The 23,423-nt window shown below is 44.5% G+C and overlaps 1 protein-coding gene across 2 annotated transcripts; it reads right to left on the minus strand.

Moving 5' to 3' along the window:
• Positions 1-3,160: 3,160 nt before the first annotated feature.
• On the minus strand, positions 3,161-19,160 carry LOC111832901 (fidgetin-like protein 2). 2 transcript variants are annotated; one of them, XM_023790669.2, is made up of 3 exons: positions 18,992-19,160; positions 17,544-17,694; positions 3,161-8,008 (listed from the first exon to the last, which is right to left on the minus strand). In XM_023790669.2, exons 2-3 carry the CDS (start codon positions 17,566-17,568, stop codon positions 6,012-6,014), a joined length of 2,022 nt encoding a protein of 673 aa, XP_023646437.1. In that variant the 5' UTR covers positions 17,569-17,694; positions 18,992-19,160; the 3' UTR covers positions 3,161-6,011. The 2 variants fall into 2 exon arrangements, with proteins under 2 accessions (XP_023646437.1, XP_072571411.1); XM_072715310.1 differs by having other exon boundaries at positions 3,161-8,142.
• Between the last annotated feature and the right edge of the window lie 4,263 nt (positions 19,161-23,423).

Genomic DNA, 23,423 nt, shown 5'->3' on the forward strand with positions numbered 1-23,423 from the left:
AGTGCCAGAAGGAAACTGATTATGTTGATATAAGCTAAATTGTATCATTAAAATGCATTTTAATCCTATTATCAAGCGATTCTCGTCCAATTGTATTCTTCAAAGCTGCGGGGCGGATTAATCACTTTTTTTTTTTTTTTTAAATATGCTTCCTTGATTTGGAAAAAAAACATAAGTATGTGACTATATAGGCAATAAATCCCCAGAGTAGTTGTCCTGGCACATATTTTGCCATTGTCATCAGATGCCCAGGTAATTAGTTGTTGTTAGTTATTGTTAGAGGCATAGAAACATGACTAACATACTTCAATATTATCATAACATACTTGCCATTCCTGCAAGACTACAGCTGATTGGGCAGCAAATTAATGAGCCAAAACACACCTCAAAATTGTGCTAAAACTATCTGGAGAAGTATACAGCTGAAATTAATGGCCTGGCCTGCCTAGGTTTCAGACCTCAGTCTTGTAGAACTTGTAAGGGACAAACTGGACAGGACAGAAGAGACAAAGTAAAATAACCCATAAGCACCCTGCATCTCTGGGAACCGCTGCAGGAGAGTTGGGCAGGTTAAAGACACATAAGAAGATTTCCTGCCGAAACTTGTTAGCCAAATGCCTCGTCTTTCTGAAGTTGTTATCAAGGCGAATAGACGCAATTTCAGGAATCCAAAATTTAGAGACGGTTTTCAGGTTTCTTAAGTATTGCTTTGACATTCTTTTTTTGTATATTATTTGTGTGGTTTTTTAAAAATAATTTTCAAGTGTTTAAAATATATAAAATATATTTACATAAAGAGAAAAACCTAGCAAGAGTACTCAAAATATGAGTACTCAAACTTTTGACTAGTTACTATAAATTGAAACAAACACCCTGGATGTTTTTATGAAGATTATACTTTCAGAAAAATATAGCTGTTTTGTTTTTTCTTCCTGAGAAATACAAATTTGAACATATGTTTAAAGTGAAGTAATAATTGTATTAGGCTCGGTCAGGAAAGCTTCCAGGACCTTCTCTCTTTCAATCAGACTCTCAGCCTTTTTGTGTCTTGTTGGCTGTTTACAGAATCACACTGCAGTGACTGATAGAATTAGGTCTACAAACTGAAGTGAAATTAAATTAATCCCTTTAGGAAAGACTGGATTTCGTTTAGTGTGTTTCATTTGTCTGTTGGTTTCATTTCATTTGTCTTTTTTCCATCTTTTGGTCATATTTAAGACCTTACATTGAATTCACTGTAGATACTTTTTAAGTAAAATAATGAAAGTACATGGGCAATTGCAATTTTTTAGAAATTACAATTTACCATTCAAACTGTAAAAATCTGTTTATCATTGTGTGCCACCCATCTTTAACCCAATTCTGATACTTAAACCTAAACCAGGACAAACTTTTAAACTTTTTTTAAATGCAGTAATGAGTAATAATTCCAATCTGTTACACAGGCTTGTGTGTATGTTTTAGAGACCGAGAGTGTTTTTAAACACCAAATATTTCTAATTGATTATAAGAAACTACTAATTGAGTTAAGTAAATATTTATTGATTTAAATTCTAGTCAGTGAATTAAAAAAACGATTAAAATAAAATAAATAAAAAATGTAGAAAAACGCATATGACAAATGAAAACTACTTTTATACTTAACATTTTCATTCCTCATTTGTTTAAATATCACCAAGTATTTGAAGTAATATAGATAATTCCTTTATAAACAGTTGGAATTACGCTTTGTGTATATATGACAGAAAATGACTGCTGGTGTTGTGCTTTTACAGCCTACAGCTGTCACTCCATGATAATGTGCAGCTCCAGCATTAAATAAGTCTGCTGTAATTGAGCATATCGTGTTTGTTCTGGAGCCTGGGTCTTCCTGCAGGCCTATCTTGGAGTCTGTGGGTCACAGAGTCTGTGATATGAGCTTGATTAGTCCCCCTTGGGGGGGACCTGAGTCTTTTGTGCATCTGGCTGCTCAACAGTTGCTGCTCATTGTGTGCTGTGCTGTGCAGTCGATGTGCAGAATGCGGCACCTCAGGATGGGAACTGCATGACTGCTTGATTGGCAGTGCTGCTTAAAACCTAAGCACAGGGAAGCTCTGTGCCAGACAGTGCCATGTGATTTTCGCAGTGCCAGGCTGCAGGACGTTTCATTTTCCCTGCAGGGAGCACGCTCGCGGTGCCCGCCCTGGCTGCGTGTTGTACAGCCTAAAAGGTAGCACTGTGAGCACAGAGGCTGATCCGTCAGTTCTTTTTGCAACAAAAATCAGGCCAATCTTTAAAAACAGAAACTAGGTTTGTACACTTAAAAAGTCTCCTTGGCCAACTCTTGGATCATTTTACAGGCATCAGAGAGCCAATGCGATGACAGATGTGTAATGAGATCCCAGCTCCTCCTTCACGGAATCTGGGAAATTAACTTAAGAACTAAGAAGGTTCTTCTAATAACCTTCCTCTCCACGGGCCTCTCTCAGCGCTCCAGTAATCCTCTGCTGTCTTCCCAAGGTGACATCTGGGTTAGAACAACATTTGTGACTAAGGGAATTCTGCTCTATTTCAGGTGCCCTTTGTCCATCGCTGGAGGACAAATCTCACTCTGCTGTTGGCTCACTCAAGGCATATATCTTTATTAGCATTTCAATTAGCTACCCACAGCCCGCAGAGCCTAATGAAGCGAGTGATGAATCTGGTCACCTGAAACAGAACCAGATCTGCGGCCGACTCTATGAAAATCAATTACTGCTTTAATAACTCATCTGTAGTTAATTCAGAGACATTCTGATATATTAAAGATAGAATTTTAATATCAAAGTCAGGTTTTTAGCAAAACAGCTTAATAAAAAACAAAAATGTAAGTGAAAATCTGGTTGCTTCCTATTTCAGAAGAACGACAGTGAGAAATTCAGAGTATAAACTTTAATCACATGGGTAGATGTGTCTTTTACTGTTTTCTTAAGATCTGAATCTCATACTCATCATTTTTACCTTTGGTAGGGCAAAGCTGGTTAGTGGACCTCAAGGCATTCCCTCTGTTTTCAACAGACATTTTGCAGTTAACGGTAGGAAGAGATGGTCTAGTGACATCATGCTCCATTTCAGTTTCACATCTTTGATGTTCCCCATTCATTTAGAAAATGAAAATGAAAAAGAAGTCTCACACCAAGGCTGACATAATCTCTTTAATACTGAGTGATACTTTTCTCTTAAAATAGTCCTTTCTGAGGTAGACCATTACAGTTCAAGAACATTATCATTAGACATCAAAAAAGTGACATGAAATAAATACTTTCATGTACAATGCCACAAAATGAGGTAGAAATGGTTACAAAGAATGTACAAGTAACAAGAACAGAGTTACTTAAAAACAGCAATTAAGTACCGCTTTTGTTGGACAGACATTTTCCACCAGTTTAATATATATGTGTCATAAAATGCATGACAGATGAGGTGATGTATATCATATGTAGGTGCATGTAATGTAATATAGTATTGAAAAGCATTTACATAGTTTAAGATTCGCCTTTCAGAATTTTACACGATCTGATATGATCCCATGCAGGATCATTTTGCTGTTTCGCAGTCTAGCCAAGGAACCCTACAGACAACATGCCAATACCTAGATCACGGAAGCTTGAATGAGATCCAACACAATGAGCAAGTCACGTTTCTCAGATGACGTGTGGCAAACAGTAGTTCCCCTACAACATCTCAGGCTGCTTTTAAATTTAATGATCATTAATATATTTGAGCCTGCATTAATGGTTACTAACGGCATCCCATCCTGCCTTTGTGCCCCGTGATTCATGGCTTCAGGATCCAGTAGCTGCCACCCTGCACTGGATAAGCATTTTAAAGCTGAATGGATGGATGGTTACAATGGATGTTATAAACATTTGGATTCACTGACCGTTTCAGGTTAACTTCCATTGATAATTTTTAGAAATTCTCTACTTGCTGTAAAAATAGTATGTGGAACCTAACAGTAACAACTGTTTGCATAATTAGTTTTTTTTTTTCTTCAAAAAGCGCATTTTGGGTACAAAGAATGGAGCTGCTTCTTCATGTCCAAACAAACCTCATTCGTTCAGTCGTGCTTCTAGAACAACTGTGTAGGTACTTGTTTCTCTGTCTGTATTTCCTGTCTTCCCCCAAGCAGGGATCAATACATGCAGCAGGGGTCGTTCCGATTGACCTGGCTGTATGGCATGGCTGAAGCCACCAGCTGGACTCCAGTGGCTGAATGGTAATATAAGGTTACTGGACATCAATCAGAGTAGCCCCATTCCATTAGGCCTGTTGTGGTCAGGGGGGGCTTGGCTCCACTGCACAGCAAGGTGCAAATGTGACTGTGGGAAGCTGGGGGAAGGGAGGCCAGCACCTGTACAGCAGCAACAACAACAACAACAACAAAAATAAAATAAGAAATCCACTGGAGCCAAACTGCACGAATGACACCAGGGAGACTGAGCTGAGAAGGGAAAAAAGAAGAAAAATGTTTTCATTACTCTCTATCAGTCCAGAATGAAAACAACAATAATAGAGTAAAAAAAAATGGATAATTTATAGGTATTAGGGGAGTGTTATGTGTCCCAGGTCTGTTCTGGTGAAGCGCTTAAGAGTTCGGGTGGTGCTAGATTTGGTTCAGTGCGCTTTTTTTTTTTTTAAATCACTGATGCTGTGATGAAGGAGCTTTATATATATATAAAAAAACAACTAGAACAATAATAAAATCCTCTTTGTAGACCTAACCCCCATACCACATGCTTTTTCATTCATACATATGAACATGCATTATGCACTTTTCAGTTTGTCCAACAAAAACGGCCTCTTTTTGTCTACTGAACACTTAATGAAGACCATTGTCACCTTAACAAAATCTACAATAAAACAAGAGAGACATGGAAAAAATATATTTATGTGTAATTAAAAAAAAATGATTTATGGCATCAAATATCACTTGAAAAAATACCTGAATTACATTCAATGTTAAATCTTGGTAGCAACTTCAAGTGTTTCCTGTGAAGGTGCAAGCAGAGTGTGTGCATGCTGGCGTGTGACACCTCACTGCTCACTGTCCACAGTTCACGCTACTGAGACCCTACAGTAACATACATTCTTTCATTCAGAGGTAACAAAATTCTTCCTGAGTATTTGAAACAAAACTACATATATTTTTTTTTTAAAAGCAAAAATAAACTAAACAAAAAAACATTTACTAAAAAGACATTACAAGTCTTTTTTAAGGTTTTAAGAAGCTTTGTCAGTAAAAAAAAAAAAAAGACTATACTGGTTTGTAAACTGACTGCAGGTTCCCATTAACAAAGTTAACTTCACCTTTGAAGGAGGACAGCAATGGAAGCACAGCTGGATGGGAAAAGCCACTCATTTTTCAGCAAGCACAGTTTCAATGTGGTGACACTCTTTCTGATTTTGGGCCACATGTAATTTTAGCAACTGAGTCAGACCAGTCCAGCAAGAGTGATGACATCAGCATCAGTCAGCGAATTACAGTCCTTCAGACCAGTGAACAGGAGGACTGAACTGGGAGACCGTGCTAGAATTCCATAGTGGAAGCAATAACATTATTATTTTTTTTTTTGGTTTTAAGCAATATGATTCTTATGGCTGGTTACCTTACATTCTATGGCCGTTTTAACAGTAAACCACTGGTTAACCCTAAAGCCCAACACATTGCAGTGTTGCAGAGAAGACCAATAATAAATACAATCCTGAGAAGAGCAACGTACAAGTCATTCAGACTGTCCCCAGCCCCAAAACCCAGCTCTTCAATAAAGGTTTGTTTTTTGGCTCTTTGGAGAAAAACTTGTATATACATATAATGAAAACCATTTTCCTTATATTAATCAGATAATATTAAATCTTATGCTTCCACCCCAATCCTAATATTTTTCCATCCCCTTATTTTTGGCTGCAAGATAAGTACTTGGTTCATAGAAAGATCCCCAAGGGGTACTTCTCTAAGGGAACGATCTGGTGGACTGCAGTCCACTTCCACTTCAGTGGCTGGGGGTCTTACTCCACTCCACATACAGGTCCAGCTCTTTGGGTGTGGCGTGGGGCCGCACCTTGCAGAAGGCATTCTCAAAGTCCTTGAATGCTGGGGGTGCGAGGGGCGCGGGCAGCCCGTGGAGAGGCGGCGGGGGGGAGGTGGAGGAGGCGGCTTGCTGGCAGAGCTGTAGAAGCTCGCGGACGGAGAAGCCTTCGGTGCGTTGGAGCAGGGTGGCCAGCTCGCGTTCACTCAGACAGCAGCCCTGAGGCGCCAGGGCCTGCAGCAGCACCTGCCGGCGCACGCCCACGTCCGGAAGGGACACATAGTAGCGCTTGGAGAAGAGGCGGTGTACACTCTCATCCAGGAGGTCAGGCCTGCGGGTGGCGCAGACCACCACCACCAGGCCGGTGCTGCCCAGCTGCGTCGTCTCCAGATAGGAGAGCAGCTGCCTGCGCAGGCCGTCCTCCGCCAGCGCCTCCGGCTCGCTGATGAGCACCACGCAAGGCTGCCGCGCGCCTGCCACCAGGAAGAGCGTGTGCAGGACCTTCTCAGCCTCAGCCTTCCACTTGGAGGCCAGTGCAGCCCCACTTAGCCGGAAGAAGGAGCCCCCTAGCTGCGAGGCCAGACAACGGGCCAGTGTGCTTTTGCCTCCGCCTTTCGGGCCGAACAGCAGGATGGTCCGGGGCGGCCGGCCGGCGCTGCCGGGCCGCAGCACGGGCCACAGCAGGTCTTCCTCCAGCGCGGCCTTAGTGTGGGCGTGGCCGAGCAGCTCCCCCCAGGGCAGCGCGGGGCTGCTGTCCTGCAGCTCCCCGGTAACCAGCTCCAGCAGCCTGGAGTCTGCTCCTTTCAGCTGCTCCTCTGAGCCCAGCTTCAGGGTTAGCCGGTGCTGTGGAAACCCGGGATCCCCTCCCCCGCTCTCACCGTTCATCCCTGCAGTGGGGCTGTACTCCCCAGCCCCGCCGTACGGCGGAGACACCAGGGGCTTCAGTCCACTGAATTTGCCGACCTCGTCTTGCCCCAGGCCTGGCTGCGAGGACGGTTTGCTGGGCTTGTAGGCCTGGGGGTCTGTGCTGGCTGTGCTGAAGCCATTGCCACGACACTCACCCTTGTCACTGACGCTGTAAGGTGAGTTGTCACCTGACTTGTGGTCATACCCGTACTTCCTGTAGCGTGAGTTGTCAGCTTCATCTTCCTCCACTGTCATCTCAAAGGCTTTTCTTTTCAGTGGCCCCGCAGATTCAGAAACCCCCAGGTTATGACTCTGGTAGCCATAGCTGCCCCCCACGACAGTTGGACGCGATGGCAATGGGGTGGGTGCGGCCAGTCCTGAGGGGAGGTAGGATGCAGGTGGGTGAGTGTAGCCTGGTGTCATGGCGGACTGGTGAGAGTAGTTGTAGACGGGACCAGGTGGGGTGTAACTGGGCACCAGGGCAGCTGAAGGCTGCAGAGTATGCAGGGATGCTGGGGGAAGTGCTGTGCCAGGCTGGGGGCAGTACCCGGAGGAGAGGTAGGTACCATTGTAGGCAGGGGGACCCCCACAGGAACTGCCACCACTGTAACCTGGCTCCGAGAGGTTACTGTTCACTGCTGAACCACTGCCTGCACCATTCAGGCCTGCAGTGGCCATGGTCTTGGCTCCAGTCAGGCCCTCTGCTCCAGAGTAGGCCTCAGCGCTGTGTGTCACACACCATGGCTCAAGTTCGCTCTTCTGCCCACTTAGGCTCCCAAAGGCCCCGGGCTCGGGGTAGGTTCCTACTGGGGGCCGGTCATAAGGTGAGTCCAGTACACCAGAGTACTTTTCTGCATAGCGCTTCAGGAGGTTGGAGGCAGTCAGTGCGGAGATGTCATCATTGGCCCAGGCGTAGCTGTAGCTGCGGCGCCCGTTCGGGTACAGCTCGGACTTGTGGGCCGGGGAGGGAGTGGTGGAGGAGACATCCAGGTGCTGTTCGGGCCACTGGCTGAGGGGCTGGGCATGCTCTGGGGTCCAGTGCATCTTCAACAAGCCTGCAGGGTAAAAGATGGAGGGCTGAGGGCACAAAGTAACACTTACGTGCTGCTCACACTCTGTCACTGCGTCTTAGGTCTATGCGGCATTATGTTCGGATTGTGGTCAATGTCCAAGCAGAATTATCTTCAAGCTGAGGAGTTAAATTTGTAGAAAACATGTTGACAACATAGCTTGTGACTAAACCTTCTTTTGATATGAATTTGTTTCCTAAGAATCAGTCCCATTTCCCACTGATTATGCAGTACTGGGGTGGATTAAGCCTGGAGCGTATCCCAGGAAACACAGGGCATCCAATCGATTGCAGGGTGCATCACTGGAAAACTTACAGATGTGAATCACACAGAGCACAGCAACATTGTAACCCTTCCTTCTATGGAAAGTCATTTTGGATAAAAGCATCAGATAAATTAATAAATGTAAATCTAATTCCCATAACTGCATGTTTTGTACTGTGGAAGGAAACTGGAGAAAAAACTGAATTTTAAATTTTTTTTTTGGCAACTTTCAAAAATTCACATTCTGTGCTCCTTGAGGTAGCAATGAGCTTTTTAATTATTCAGGAAGAGAATTCAACTGCACTCCTTAGAAAACGAAGCAATAAAACTGCGGAAGAGCGGCTATGCTAACTGCTAACACATAGACTAGTGGCTGGGCTGTACAGTGTCACCCCAGCAGGCTTGGGAATAGATGTGGTCCCCTTTGATAGTGAGAGTGTCGCACCATCCCATCGCCCGCCTGTGCACCTCTCCCCAAGGACCTATTGTTGTCATGCTGTGCATGTTTCACTGAAATCCCATCCCTAGCAACACCCCCAGTGCACACACCCTCCACCCCTCCTGGCCCCTCTACAATCTCATTCTCCAAAAACCTCAGGGGCCGGCTGGGGTAGAGCGATGGTATAGAGGCTCTGAGGGGGAGGGGGTGGGGTTGGGGAGATGGAAGAGAATAGCATGCCATTCATTTGCAGCTTCTTAAAAAACATTAAGAGATCGGCAACATCTTTCCTACTTGCCCATCTCCCGAATGGCAGACCAACAATTATCCCTACGGCAGTAGGTTGTTGAAAAAACTTTAACATTTCAAATATGTAGCTATTTGCAATGTATGTAGAAAAGATAAATACTTGCTTACATGCATGTAAAATTATAATAGAATAATCAGACTACCGCTTTATATAAACAGCATGCTTGGTTGTTCATACATTCATCTTCTGACCGCTTATCCTAGTCAGGGTTCCTGGGTGCTTTGTTAATACAGAGGCATCTTCGGTTTTGAAAAATGGACATAATTGCCACCATATTACTATCAGGTACTTTATTGGTGAATGTAAGTTGTCCAACACATTTGCTGTGGTTTGGAGAGAAAATAGGTAACCTTGCTATCAGTCCATAGAATGATACTGAGAACTGCAAACATCTTTTAACAGCAGATGCTTTTTATGGAAACAGGAATGTTTTGCTGCAGAGTGTCCGCAAGAAAAGAAAGGGGCTTCTTTTGCAGAGAATAAAGCAGTTATTCACTTCCTGACTCACCAGTGTGGGTGTTGCAAGCCCCCCCCCCCCCCCCCCGGCTCTGAAAACAGCCATTTCATAGGGATTTTCTAACTGTTCTTTGCTGAGGCATTAGCTGGACATTCCAGGCATAGCAGGGTATTATTAAACTGTCCCAATTCAGCCTGGGGTGAGTGTAACAGCAGCCACAAGGGCCAGAACGAGGGGAAAGCAGCATCAGTCTTATAGTTCACTACCTCTGAGGAGGAACATGGAGGTGGCTGTGTTGTCAAGGCTATTTAAACTCAAGCTGAAAGTCCTGTACCATATAAGGCCTTACACTTCCACCCCTCTCTCGTCTGCTTTGCTGCCCCCCCCCCCCCCCCCCCCCGCCACCTCTCTCCCTCTTGACGAATGTCTCGCTTCCATGTGTGCCTTTGGATTATGCCTGCTGTTCTTCGATAAGACAGGACCTCCAGATGGCCACTGAATTAGCTCCTCACCCCTTCATATTTAAATCCAGTTCTCCCAGTTCCCAGAGCGTCAACATGTTTGTGGATCTCGGCACCTTCACGAGAAACACGGCGATGTCTGGAGCACGCGTCGCGTCAGCCTAGCGCCACATTTCCGGCTGGATGAGCCTTGTTCCCAAGGTTGAAATTTGGTACACGGAACCAAGCAGAACAGCTGAAGGCTAAAGGGGACATACATGTGACAGAGATGGATGGGTACCCAGGGGCAGGACATAAAACCTGTGAATGAGCAGCAGGAGAGCGGTCACTGTGCAAGTGGCAGAAGCAGGCAGTAGGGGAGTCAGCCCTGCGACGCTGGAGGCTGCAATCTAACAAAACCTACCACTGCTGCTCCCTCAAGCATGACATACTTTAATTGTGGGGCTATTTTCGGGGGCTGGCTTGACCGGGGACCAATGGAAGCCAGTTTACGGGTGGAAATGGATCTTTTTTTTTTTGCTTTCCTCATCACAAAGACAGGAACACAATGCATTGTTTGTACAAATGTATTCAAATTCATAAACAAGCCTCTTTTTTTCAGATTCAAAGACTGGGAATGTCAGCAATGTACAAATTCAGTTGTATTACTACAGAAAAGGATCTGACTCGGTAGGGAAATTTATTCCAACGCCCAAATGGTTTCCATAGGCTGTTTTACCATGTTCTCCCTCAAAATACCAATTCTCAAATCATTTGTTGAATTAATATGTATTATAGGTCTGTTGTCAACATATTACACTGGTGATTTATTTTTAAAGCTCATTAAAAATATGAATTTGATGAAATTGAAAGGTGTAACTCCCTCATCTTTTCCCAGCAGAACACCCTTACATGCTGGGGAAAAAAATCCCTATTTATTAAGAAGATATAATACATTAATACTATTAGAACTGACAACAATTGTAAAGCTGTACAGACTGGAGGACATGGATCTGTTGTGCTTTATTCCTTGAACTCTCTTTTCGCTCCATGACGGAGAATGTGGGATCTCTGAGCAGTTTAGTGGGCAGTTGGGCTGGGTTATGGAGAGTGGGGGGGGCCTGGATGTCTTTTTGGGGCGTGCGTGCTGTCCCAGGCCAGCAGAGGGACAGATGTTCTTCGCTGAGGAGCTGTCTCCATGAGTGGCCCTGAGAAATGGTTGTCCAGCAGCCGTCCCCACGCTCCCATTGTCCCCAGCAATCCTGAGACAAAGCCGAAGGGATCCTATTGTTGAAAGGCTCCCTAATTATGGAAATCTTGTTAATCTATTCAGCAGCATTCCTCTGAGAGCTTTCACCCTGGCCTGAGACTATGGAAGGATTTGCCCATGTTGCGTGTTTGTGTTACACATCGGCCGCATGATCAAGACCCTTCCGTGTCCCTCAGGGAAAGTAATAAGCCGTTTAATGTACGTATGCGTGCAGATCGTCTACAAATAGTTGTACTGCCGCTAACTAAGGAGAGGGAATTACAAAGGAAGGCTGACACAAAGCGATGCTGGCACACTGCATAACCGGCAGGAGCTCGGAAGACTTGCATGCTGGTGGCCATCAGCTGGATCAACAGAAAGTTATTATTGGTTCAGTCTCTCGATTCCTAATTGACTTGGTTACTGTGTGTCTGAATGCAGTCAAACCCGTCAGTGTAAAGGCTCATCTACGCTATTTCACAACACAGGCAAAGGCAAGAATGAGGCCAGAAATAAAGACCTATACATTTAGGGCTGGGCAGATGGGGGCTCCTGAAATTGGAGACCTGCAGGAAGTGAACAGGGGGGGGAACTACCTAGTTTTCCTACTCCCCAAGGGTTCCCACTCTCCCCGCACCTTTGTTTTCCTTCTTGGAGGAGCAGAAGTCTGCAAGGATGCAAGATGCCTTCTGGAAGAGCCAGCTATTAAAGAAGGCAGATTGTCTGGAGGCTACTTATAAAGAACAACTGGATCAATCCAATCAGGAGATGGGGTCTTTGAAGTAAGCGTGTTCGGTGAAGGCAATCACACCCCTCAGTGGCCGCTCCCATGACCTCACATCCAGTGTTAAAACACAGCACCATATAAAAGTGCTTTGTTTAGCTGGACTGTTAGCTGGAGAAGTCTGTTTGTCTGGTTTTTCTCTGTTCTGTGAACACTATTGTATTGGATGTATTTTACCAAATACGTTTAAAATGACACTGGTGGCAAGTCACCAATGAACTACGACAAACCCATGCTGAGTTCTTGCTGTCTCAGTTTTGTGCAGCTCTGCACAGTGTTAGCAATTTGAGCAGCATAGAACGTCAATGCCCTTTTGCCACAATGCAGTGTTTCCCAACCCGGTCCTCAGGAACCAACAGACAGTCCACGTTTTTTCTCTATCGGGAGATCGGAGGGAGCAAAGACACGGACCGTCCATGGGACCCTGGGGACCGGGTTGGGAAACCTGCCATAACGTAGCAGGAAGATGTCTGCTGAGAAGATAATCTCAAGAAGGTGGTGTTCTTATAAGTCTCATCCTCTGACTTCTACTGTTGAATGGATAGTTTTCATTTGAAAAGTCGTCATTGCCTTTGTTGTTCCAGCTAATTTTTTTTCAGTGCCTGTCAGCAGTAGGGGCAGTGAGGTAATTAAGGTCCCATTACGTGGATGAAGTCAGGCTGGGGGGTTGAGGCAGGGTGGGCAAACAGGATTGAAGGGCTGCAGAAGATTGGTTTGGAATGAAAATGCCACAGTGGATTACGTCAACCCTCCATCACTTTTACGGAGATTCCTATAACCGCGCTTTTTAAATGCCTGCAAGACACACACCAGACAAGATAGCGGTTGAGGTTGGATTCTGTCATTTTCAATAAACAGCAAACAATCTGCAGATTTTCACTGATTCAGCTGTGAGAGCTCTGCAGTGAATCAAGGTAACAATGACCTAACTGAAATTTATCTCCCAAATCACAATTTCTATGCTCGCCTCTCTCAGACTGTCAGCTGTCACAAAAAGACACTTAAAATGAGAACTAATAAGTCGATTTTCAAAGCACCGCTCCTAGCAGTACTGAGGCAGATTGATCAGAATTCTGACTAGAAGCCCAAAAGCTTTATTTGTGCTCTAATTAATCACTGCCATAGCAGCCGGATAATCTGCCTGTTATTCAGATTATTGGCTGATTTGTATTCATTAAACAAACATGGGATCAATATGCAATAGAAAGAAGAACATAAACAGAGCTTGTTCATAACATTCAAGACAGTACAGTGGCTTTGCTTTGAGAACATCACTTTGGTAAGTCTAATTCATTATGTTTTACTTTCTGACATGAAAAAAGGAAATATACAATATATGTGGCCACTTTGTTAGGTAAAACTAGTTAATACTTGGTGCCTCCCAAACCACGTCATGGGCAGATAAGCATTCAGACAAGGCATCCTAAACAGCACTGAGATTTTTACCTTGTAATATTCCTACACACTTTAATTGCTCTGTTCACTCGTGACTATTCTCCTAACGAGATGTTTGTGGCCACAGAAAGGGGGAGCTGTTGCCGCTGTAGTGTGGTTTCGGCAGCAAGTGAGCTAGATATGTTATGTTCACAATGTTGAGTAGGGGAATCTGTCTGAAGGACATCTGGCATTAAGTCTTAGAACTGCCAATCTCCGTTTGAGGGGGAAATAACAATGGTCGCCATAAGAAGGACCACGATTATGACGAGGCCATTAACCCACTAAAGAATTTCAACCTTCCAGTTTTCGAAGGCGCCTCACAGAAACCCACTCAAGGTCCCATTTTGTACAGATAATGCCTATACTATGACAATAGCATTGTTAATTTATAAACCAGGCACCATTTGGCAATGTGGGAGAAATGTTAAATTGACAACAGCATCACAGAAGCACAGTTTGTCTGTCACAGGACAGGACATCAGCTGATCTTGTTGCCTACATCTATGCTTACAGAAGAAACCTAAAACTATCCTATCTAGGTATTTATTTGACTGCTGTTCAGCCATCTCTCTTCAAAATCTACTCAGCAACAGTATTAGCGGTACCATCTGTATCAGGAGCTGCTTCCCCATGATGCTCGCTAGGATAACAGGCCCTTCACATTGCATTGAAAATGGCTCTATCATTATTCTAACATTGTTTAGCCATTCCCGTTAAAGAAACTTGCAATTTAAGCTATTTATATGGTTCAGCAGCTGAAAGGTCATCTGCACCCACAACATTTGTCTTGCACATCCACACCCTTCACTACCGTAGCCCTTTAATGCCCCCCCTTTTCTCACCGGCATTAGTTAATACAAGCAACGAAACTACAGAGGTATCATTACATCTGCTGACAGCTAAATGCAGTGTGAGTTCCTCTCTTCGGAAAGAAGTCCATCTCTGGGAGTATACAGGCTCTTCGCGTTGACAGAATTAGAGGCGGGTTTAAATCTCCATATAATACAGGCACAATTATCTTTTGTTTTAAAAAGATTCAGAATGAAGCCTCAGACCTTAATTAAGCGTTTATATTTTGTTGGAAAGCACAATGTATCACATGACTCTCCTGGCTTGTGATTAGTAAAACAAGCTCCCTTCCCCCCTCCACGTCCTCATTCATGTGGCTACACAAATGGCCACACCCCCCCCCCCCCCTCCCCACTGAAAAAGAAGTAGGGTCTCCATTTCTGTGGCTGAGACTGGGTTTAGGTCTTTGTGTCCTCTAATATATCAAGGAGCAGCTGTCCTGAGGCTCTGTGGTGACCAATCACTCCCCCGTCCATCTGTCCTCTTCTCGCTCAATCTCTCCATCCCTCTGTCTTTGCCTTTACCGTCCCATAGGGCACTTTATGCTCCAGGCCTGGTTTGTGCACGTTCTCCTGTCCTGTTCATGAATATCATGGTGTTTCAATCACAACCCTTGAGAGGCACTCAGTGCAGTTTGCCTGTGGTTATTTGTGATTTCCAAATGCACACAATAAGTTGCCTTCTGACTCTAAAATATCCAGCCTTTCCACAGTTGTTGTTGACTGTCGCCGGTGACCTTGCCTATGAAGGCCTGCCGGTTTCACTTATCTGAACCCTTTTTTTAATAGCACTGAGCAGAGCACCAGTATCAGAGCAGTGAGCCGCTGAAGCCTGTCTCAAAATATCTCAAAATCCCACCAACAGCACTGCCCACCCTCTTGGTCCAGAATGCTAATTAAACTTCATTGACACCCTCCTAGTAATGACTTCTGCTCCCATTGACGGAAGCACTTCAGCCTGAGCTTGTGTTTATTCCAGAGTCTGTCAAAGCAATTTGGGACAGCACTCATATCGGCCCTGTCGTTAGAATGGCTGCACTGGAGCCATCCAACCTTTGTCCCGTAATTTGCTATCTTGCTCTTCTGCCTGTACCCTTAATGGCTTAACTGAAACAATCACACTGTCTTTGGGCCCAAGATGAACCACAGGCTTTTGGGTTCACAAGTGAATGTGATCATTTAGTGGAGATCTATAAAGCCTCCAGGACTATGGCTACTCAAAGACCACTATCGGATCAGTTTAAATGACAGCCCCCTTGCACTAATGGTGCCCTTAAGCAACAAGAGTTAGGGCAGCATGGTGTTACTGGCCTGGGACTGATTTAGGAGCCTGTGAGAATAAAGAGTTTGGATTTCTTACCTAAAGTCCCTCCAGGACTATCCATGGCACCTGGAATTTTACTGGAATTTTGCTCCCGTCCGAATCTACTCTGGCATTTCCACAGTTTGTGTTCCCTGAACTGCAACTGGACTCTAGGGTACAGTCACTACTGTGCAAGAATGTGCAAATTCACCAGAGTGCATGTGTGTGCGTGTGTGTGTGTGTGAAGGAAGTTCTGGTCACTGCAGAAAGAATTCCAGCAAGGAGGTGAGAGCCTTTCCTAAAGAAGAATCTTACAGATGTCTGGGAGGCAAACCCACAGGCAAGAAAAATAAAGTCTGTGGAAAAGAGCAAGTACACTCAATGATGCATTTTAGAACAGTCCGATGCGATTGTTGCAGACAAACACAAACCCCCTTATCTCAGTGAGAGGGGAGACCGGTGAGAAAAGCAGATTTTGCCCCACAGATGGCAGAGTAATCAAAAACAATGTTATACCCCCTAATCACAATAGTTCAGTAAGCCTGATAAATCAAAATGATCAAACTGAAGCATATTCAATATGCCCACCACCATGTAGATAAGCATATGTATTCAAGATGTATATACAATGAAAGAGCTAAATTGTTTAGAGATTTATGTCTATAATCATCAGAGTACAGCTCACAGCACTTCCCCTGGCATGACTATCCTGCAATAATAATGTAAACGTACTGAGAAACCTGCATAATGTCCATGGAAAAGGAACAAGAGGCAACCACACTGCAGGCACGCAGTGCTGCTTAATGACAGGAGGCGAAGCAGGGAACACTCCTCCTCTCCCACAGCAGCTACTGCCAGCACACGGTCTAAATGGCCCAAAACAAGCTCCATCAGAACAGAAATATATTTCAAAGCAGAATAACAAACAAGGACAATTGCACAGTTATATTTTGTAATCATCCTGTTTTTTTATGTCTACATTTTCAGGTTTAAATGTAACATTAAGACGTAAGAAATGCAAGCTAACGTTCCACTTCGGTTGGACTTATAATGGGCTATAGTGGAACATGGCTAAATTTGTCTGCTAATTATATGACGCTACCACAACTGCGTAAAACAAACACAATCTGTGACATCACACTGTCACCCTAGATCAATAGAGCGTAAATGACATTGACTTCGTTTTCAGCTCGCGCCCAAACGTCTTCCTTTGGAGGTGTCAGAGGCTCTTGGGGAACAGACAGACAGTGTTGCCCCATGCTGTCTGTTCAAACAATGCAGTTTCTACAGATGCTCAGGGGCAGAGCACCGGACTCCAACTAGCCTTGGCAGGGGGCTGGAGACTCGGCATGTCTGCTATCAATTCGGCGCCGAAAGGGCAGAAGAAGGAGGGAGAGGGTCTCAGAACACTCAGGTCGCCAAGGACTTCATGTACTTTGTAGATACTGCAGAGTCTGTCAGCTGTGAAAGCTGTTGGCTCCGGCTGGGTGGAAACACACAGGCTGTCCGAGCGTAGTGCTGTCGGGCAGGTTTAGCCTGCTCAGTGCAGCAGAACCAGCAGCGCGAGTTACATAACCGATGGAGTCAGGATGCTCTCTTTTCAGCACAGAGCGCTCATTCAAGACCTTTATGTCCTTAATCAGCACCACAGGGGGGGGAGAAAAAGTCACTGACACATAGCGGTCCGCTGATCATTTATAAGCACCCTTATAATTCATAACCAATCACTGTTCCTAATGTGATGGTTACTGTTAGTCCCAGAAGTGTACATGTTCTATTTCAGCATTTAAGCAGAGAATTTCTGAAACATCTCACTCAAATTACGCTTCCTGTGATAAAGCTCTAAACTGGAATACCCTACTTAATTCATTTCTGGTCCAAAACATTTAAACGGCCTTGGTTTAAAAGAGATCACCGCAAGCATTTTTTCTTTGCTGTTTAGATCTGCAATGCTATGTTAGGTGTTTGTAGAGGAGGACTGCTACTTACTATAGGGGACAATAGGACTCAGCATTCTGTGGATCTGGTTTCTGTTAAGACGGCAGTTTCCCAGCAGCGAATCCCAGGTTAGCGTCTGTCCGCCAGGGTTTCATGGCTGACCAGCGCTTGCCCTGAGACTGCACAGCACTCAGCCCTGGAACTGAAGCACAGAGAAACCATTTAGCTCCCAACACGCCAAATACACCAGAACCACAATTTTTTAAAAATATTTGTACTGGCATAACACAAGCCATGTGGTCATGCTTGATTTCAGAAATAAACAGGTACAGAAGTACATGAGCACCCCATGGTGAAGAATCATCTTTAAGAATCAGTGCTACAGATAGTCGGGCTTGTATAGTCAAACAGAGTAACACCCAAAAGGAGAGGAGAGACTAATTAAAGAGCATTAAGCCTGTGTTAACATACAGAAACTGTGTCAATCCAACACGTGAAAGCATTAAGAGGCATGTTCAAAGCCCTTGTTTGAGCAAATGACGACATGTAAAGATGCATGACAGGCTTCAAGATACACATGTGAAAGAAGCAGGAATTCTGGAGACAACAGAAGACGTTCTGAAGGGTTATAGCTAGTAATATACTTTCTACAATATTAATGTGAAAGATGAACATTTAACACATCGGGTAGTTGCTCCATTTACATTTTAATTTGATGCCTCTGTGAGTATACTGGGAAATTCCCAAGCATTATTAATAGTATATTTCAAATAAAATATTCAGAAAAAATGTTTGTAGAAATGTGTGTTCATCTGTTCTCACTAGAAGATGTGAGTAATAATTAAAACTTCAGCAGTATTAATTACATTCTCGTCTCTACTGTGACATAAAGCTCAATCACTGAACACACTGCACAATAAATAACAGAATTGAGCCAGTTAAACATCACATTTAGAGGTGAGAGAAAACAGTGACACAACACATAAAGGCACCATGATTAATCATTGTAGTTCAAACACATGAAATTTTGACAGACATGGGCCAGTAGAACTAGCCCACAATGTAAATGGTGGTTTAGAGGATTAAACACGACGCTGGCAGCAGCCATGGAGGGAAAGACTGCATAGAAGCTTGAAAAACGACAAATTTTCTGCCCACAGACCACAAGCCATAAAAGCAGGAGCAGCATGGGCTTCCGCAAACCCCCTTCACTGCGCCATGCCTGCACAGCCCAACTGCCTCCCCCCTTCACTGCACGACCACAACTTTGCTCTCTGCCACGGTTTTCCTTGACAGGAGTACCCACGGCGCCGGGGGCGGCCCGGAAACACGGAGGGGGGAGAGCCGAGTCCCACAGGTGATCAAGAGAATGCACTCTGCAGGGATGGGATCGAGTCGGCCAGGCTGCCGCAGCGAAAGATCCGAAGACACATGGTCCGGTCCTGCACCGGCCAAATCAGCCTGGGAGCAGCTGAGGAGACAGACAGCGGAGGTCTTACCTGCTCATGCCGGCATTCGCAATATCAGATCAGGGAGCAATAAGATAATCCCCAGTGCAAGCTGGCTGGTCCGTGTGCTACTATGGCTTTTTCCACATATGGGACCTTTCTCTCTCACCCTCTCTCTCCTCTCCCCTCTCTCTCTCCCTCTCTCTTTCTCCTAGTGACAACAGAGAAGCATGCAACTCCCCTCCCCCACACCTCCCACCACCCATCCCCCATCTCCCTCTCTTTTTGTTTGAACTATTTAAGCAGAAAGAGAAGGAGTAAGCGAGAGCGAAACAAGTGACCAATCACATTGCAGAAGAGGACCTGTACCCTCTTGCCTCAAAACAGAACAAGAGGGACTGAGAGTAAGAAAAAATAACATAAGGAGAGAAATTGCGTTGTGGTGAATTAACTCATTTGAACTGAAGGAAAGAGACCTGTGTAGATGTTACGTGCATGTTTATGTTTCAAGGACTGTCAGGCTGAGGGATTTTTGAGTTTTCTTTTCTTTGCTGGAGTCTTCTGCTGAAGTGTACACTTCAGGAAGTGTGCTTCTCCTCAATCTTATCGAGTCTTATCAATTGAAATATTGATCTAAGTGAAGCACAATGATGAAATCTGTCAATAGTCCCTAAACGTTGGTCTCCCAACCATTTCTGAAACCAACCAGCCCCTTTAAGATGCACAAAAATACAAGCACACCATTCAGTCTCTGTGTACACCGGTCTCTGCTCATCACATAATTGCCCAATTACAGTTTCTAAACTGCAGTATTTTGAAGACAGCTATCAGTGCTCTTTCCATTAATTAAAAATGTATCTCCAACTGCCTTCTCTTCTAACAGCACCCCAGCAGCCCACAGGGCATTCAGTGATACTTCCTGTCACTCACACACAGCACATACACACACACACACACACACACACACAGCACATACACATACAGACACACATACACACACATACACACAAAGCACACACACACAGCAAAGCACACTCACACACAGCACATACACATACACATACACAGCACACACACACACCCTCTGTACATTTGTGATTTTTGACACAGCTGTGTGTCTGTTTTTAGTTTGGCACCCCCCCCCCCTCCCCCCCCGGGCCTCCTTGTATTACACAGGCAGTAAATGCTCCAGCGTCATTGGAGTTCACATCTCTGTCACATTATCACGCGTATTTGTTTCCTGCGCTCCGCCCCCCCCCCCCCCACACACACACACACGCGTGCAGTCTGACATAAGATACGGTGAAACACTAGCAGTTGATATTTCATATGGTGCTCATAATGCTGCTTCTGCGTTTTGCCTTGAGGAATGACAAACACACACCAACGCACTCTGTTTGCTATCCAGCTTGGTGAAAAGCCAACAGCATGTCCTAATAAACCTTAATAAAGTGGGCCTTCGGCAGCACGTAAAATAGACCCATTCATTTTTCAGCAGAAGCCCATTACTGCCATACTTTTGCCGTTAACTTTACAGCCATGCCGTCTGAAGTCTTTACAGCCTACTGTCTGAAGTCCAGAGACTTCCTCTACAGAGCCCAGGTTGCACAACCATAAAGATAGAACCTAAACAAATACTAAGGTCAGAGCTTGTTGACAAGAGTTATTTAAACCTCTGTGGTTGGACATTACTCAGCAGCATCAGTCGGACAATCCTCACTGGGCTCGTCATAGCAGAAATTCATGCAAAGTCATGTCACCCAGAGTGATGCAAACTACTAAATCTGACTTGCAAAGGATGAGACCTGTGATGGATGGAGCAATGACGGCAGTCACCCTTGGTATCCTGTTGTGCAGCTGATCTCTACGGACAGCAGCCGCCTCTAAAGATAGGACAGTGGAGTTATGTGGGATTCAGCTTGTGTTACGGTGACCGTAGAACAGCCGGCTGTGGCATCTGCACTGGGAAACAGAGCCGCCGGCAGTGGTGAGGTAAGCAATCTGAGCTCACTGGGGTTGCTGAGAACAGCACCACTGCGTCTGGTGGTGACACACAGGCACACATGCACGACACCCTGCCAGACATGGTCGAGCGAAAGCCACGTGGACCCGACAGACGACATGCTACGATGATGCGTTCACCTCAGAGACTGAAAAACATCCCGTTATATGCCTGTTGTAAAGTAGCAAGGCTGAATCATGCTGTGTGAGGCATCCACAGAAAGCCACATTCTTGCAGTTATCCATGAGACACAAAATGAGCTGATCCCTGCTGCTGGTGTACAGCTGGTTTGTGCTAAGTTTAGCTGTCCGCACATTCATGGCTATAAAGTGGGGTTCTGAGGCTGTGTAACAGCAGCTGCACACCGGCCCGGCAGGGTTTTCGGCCTCCCAATAACACCACACTTCATGTAGAGCTCATAGAAAATAACACAGACAACATTAAATTGCAACTATTATCCACTACACAGAAATGATTTCTAAAAGTACACTTGTAATTAATTAGTAAATAAAATATGAATCAGCTTTTCCTTAAAAAGAAACATTTAATGGTTTCGTAAGAAGATGCACCCAGACATTGTGGCTTGTAGGGTGTTAATTTGGGGAATTGAAGGATACACATAAAGGGAAAATTTCCATTATATAAAAACAGTTTATATTCAAAGAATGGCAAAAGTATATCAGTGAATGATATTATTTATGACAAAAATGAGAAGCAAATGCCATGAAATTACAGACATTTGGGTCTGCAAGGTCTTGACGAGCTTTCAACATTTAAAGAAAACTGGCCAGCAGTACATGAATCTATTACAGATAAACTTTGTTTTCTGACAGATAATATAAAAAAAAGTAAAAGTAAAAAAATAAATGGCATTTTCCATTAAAGTGCTGTGCTGATAGATCAAACAGACATACTGAGCATTAAAAAAATTACTTAGAAGGATCAACTGTCAGCCACTGCCTGATTCAATCCAAAAGGAACCACTGAAGTAACAAATTAGATGTGGGTTAAACCAAAAGGTGACCGAACTGCACAGGCACTCCATCCGCTATGTAAAAACGTCACATACCACGCAAAAATAATTATTTAAAGGTTATAAAACTAACACACAATATTCAGCCACTGGCAGGGTGGATGCTAGAGGTTATGTATTAAACATGTGGGAGTGCAATGAATTTACAGTACATTGTCTGAACTGTCCAATGGCAAGAAGGTCCTCATACCCAGCAGCAATGACACTGTAGGGTGTAATGATTTCATTTGGCTGATGAATCACAGTCAGACTGTGGCAGATATTACTGGAAAAACTAACCATCCCCCAGGTACTCTGTGGAGCAACGCTAGCTCCCGTGGTGTATTACAATGACCCTCAGCTGTTCGTTATTCCAATTTGGTCTTTAACAGCTGAAACTTGTGGGTGGGCAGCCACCAGCAAGCCATGGACCAAGGGGAGGACAGCCCCCGTGTTCCGGCTCATAGGTGAGCAAAGGTGAGCTATCCGCTCTCTCTTTAACGGCAGTGTCTTACCTCTCCAGTGTCATGACTTACACCCTGGAGACTTTGTACTGGCAGTTGAGTTTGCAATCCAGTTAAGTGTTCAAGGTTACATTTTTACATCTTTTAAAAGCGTTGTGCTTGTTAATGATTGTTTTTTGTATCTCTCAAACGTATTGCATTGTTGGTGATACCCTCAGTGGACAGCTCAGTAATGGACATCTTAAATCTGGTCTTTCATTTCTGAAATGATATACCGGCTATAAATTGTTGATAGATTAAGCAGGTAGATGGACAAAGACTTATGCAGTGCAGTATTTTATTGTGTCAATGTTGTCCAGTGCATTACTTGTTTCTTTATGATTTCAATATCCTTATTATGCATGCAATACATAACCTACTGAGATCTAGTCTAAAGTCATGGAATATCTGCGATGACTTCCTGGCACTACACTGCAAAAGTACAATCTGTGGAAAGAGGTAATTTTCAAGATGGCAACCTCAGGGGTGAAGGTTTCTGTGTTAAACTGGTACCTTGGGAGGCCAAGGGTCAGTAGTAAATGGAAATGCAATATATAAGCAATATATCTGAGCAATATATTTGTCATTGCCCCCCTTGTGTCGGCCAGTAAGGCCAGTGAGTAGCAGCCACCCACCGCCCCACCCTTTGCTCCGCTAGTTGGAAGGCCTCCTTTGTCCCCTGGCTCTCCTCTTACGGACTGGATGAAGAGTCAGATGACAGTGGTTTAAATGGCTAATTAAAGACAGAGGTGAGCTAATCCACTCATGCAGAGGGTCACTGAGGCAGCACTGTTGCTGTGGGCTTCTACTGCTGAAACCTTGCCTGGGCCCTTCAGCGCCTGCACTCGCTCCTTTTGTGTCTCTGTGGACATGCCGGTAAATATAAATGTGCATGTGTGTGTATGGATGTGGGCATGTATGTCAGTTGATGGTCTTTAATGGCCTGTGGGACAGGGTGCTGGATGC

Source organism: Paramormyrops kingsleyae, chromosome 8 (assembly GCF_048594095.1).
Source record: "Paramormyrops kingsleyae isolate MSU_618 chromosome 8, PKINGS_0.4, whole genome shotgun sequence".
NCBI lineage: Eukaryota > Metazoa > Chordata > Actinopteri > Osteoglossiformes > Mormyridae > Paramormyrops > Paramormyrops kingsleyae.

Excerpts from the sequence above, each read along its gene's own strand:
- LOC111832901 (XM_023790669.2), bottom strand. The coding sequence starts at position 17,568 with ATGCTGAGTCCTATTGTCCCCTATA. Across the intron at positions 8,009-17,543 it reads GAGTCCTATTGTCCCCTATA|GCTTGTTGAAGATGCACTGG; the intron begins GTAAGTAGCAGT and ends TTTACCCTGCAG.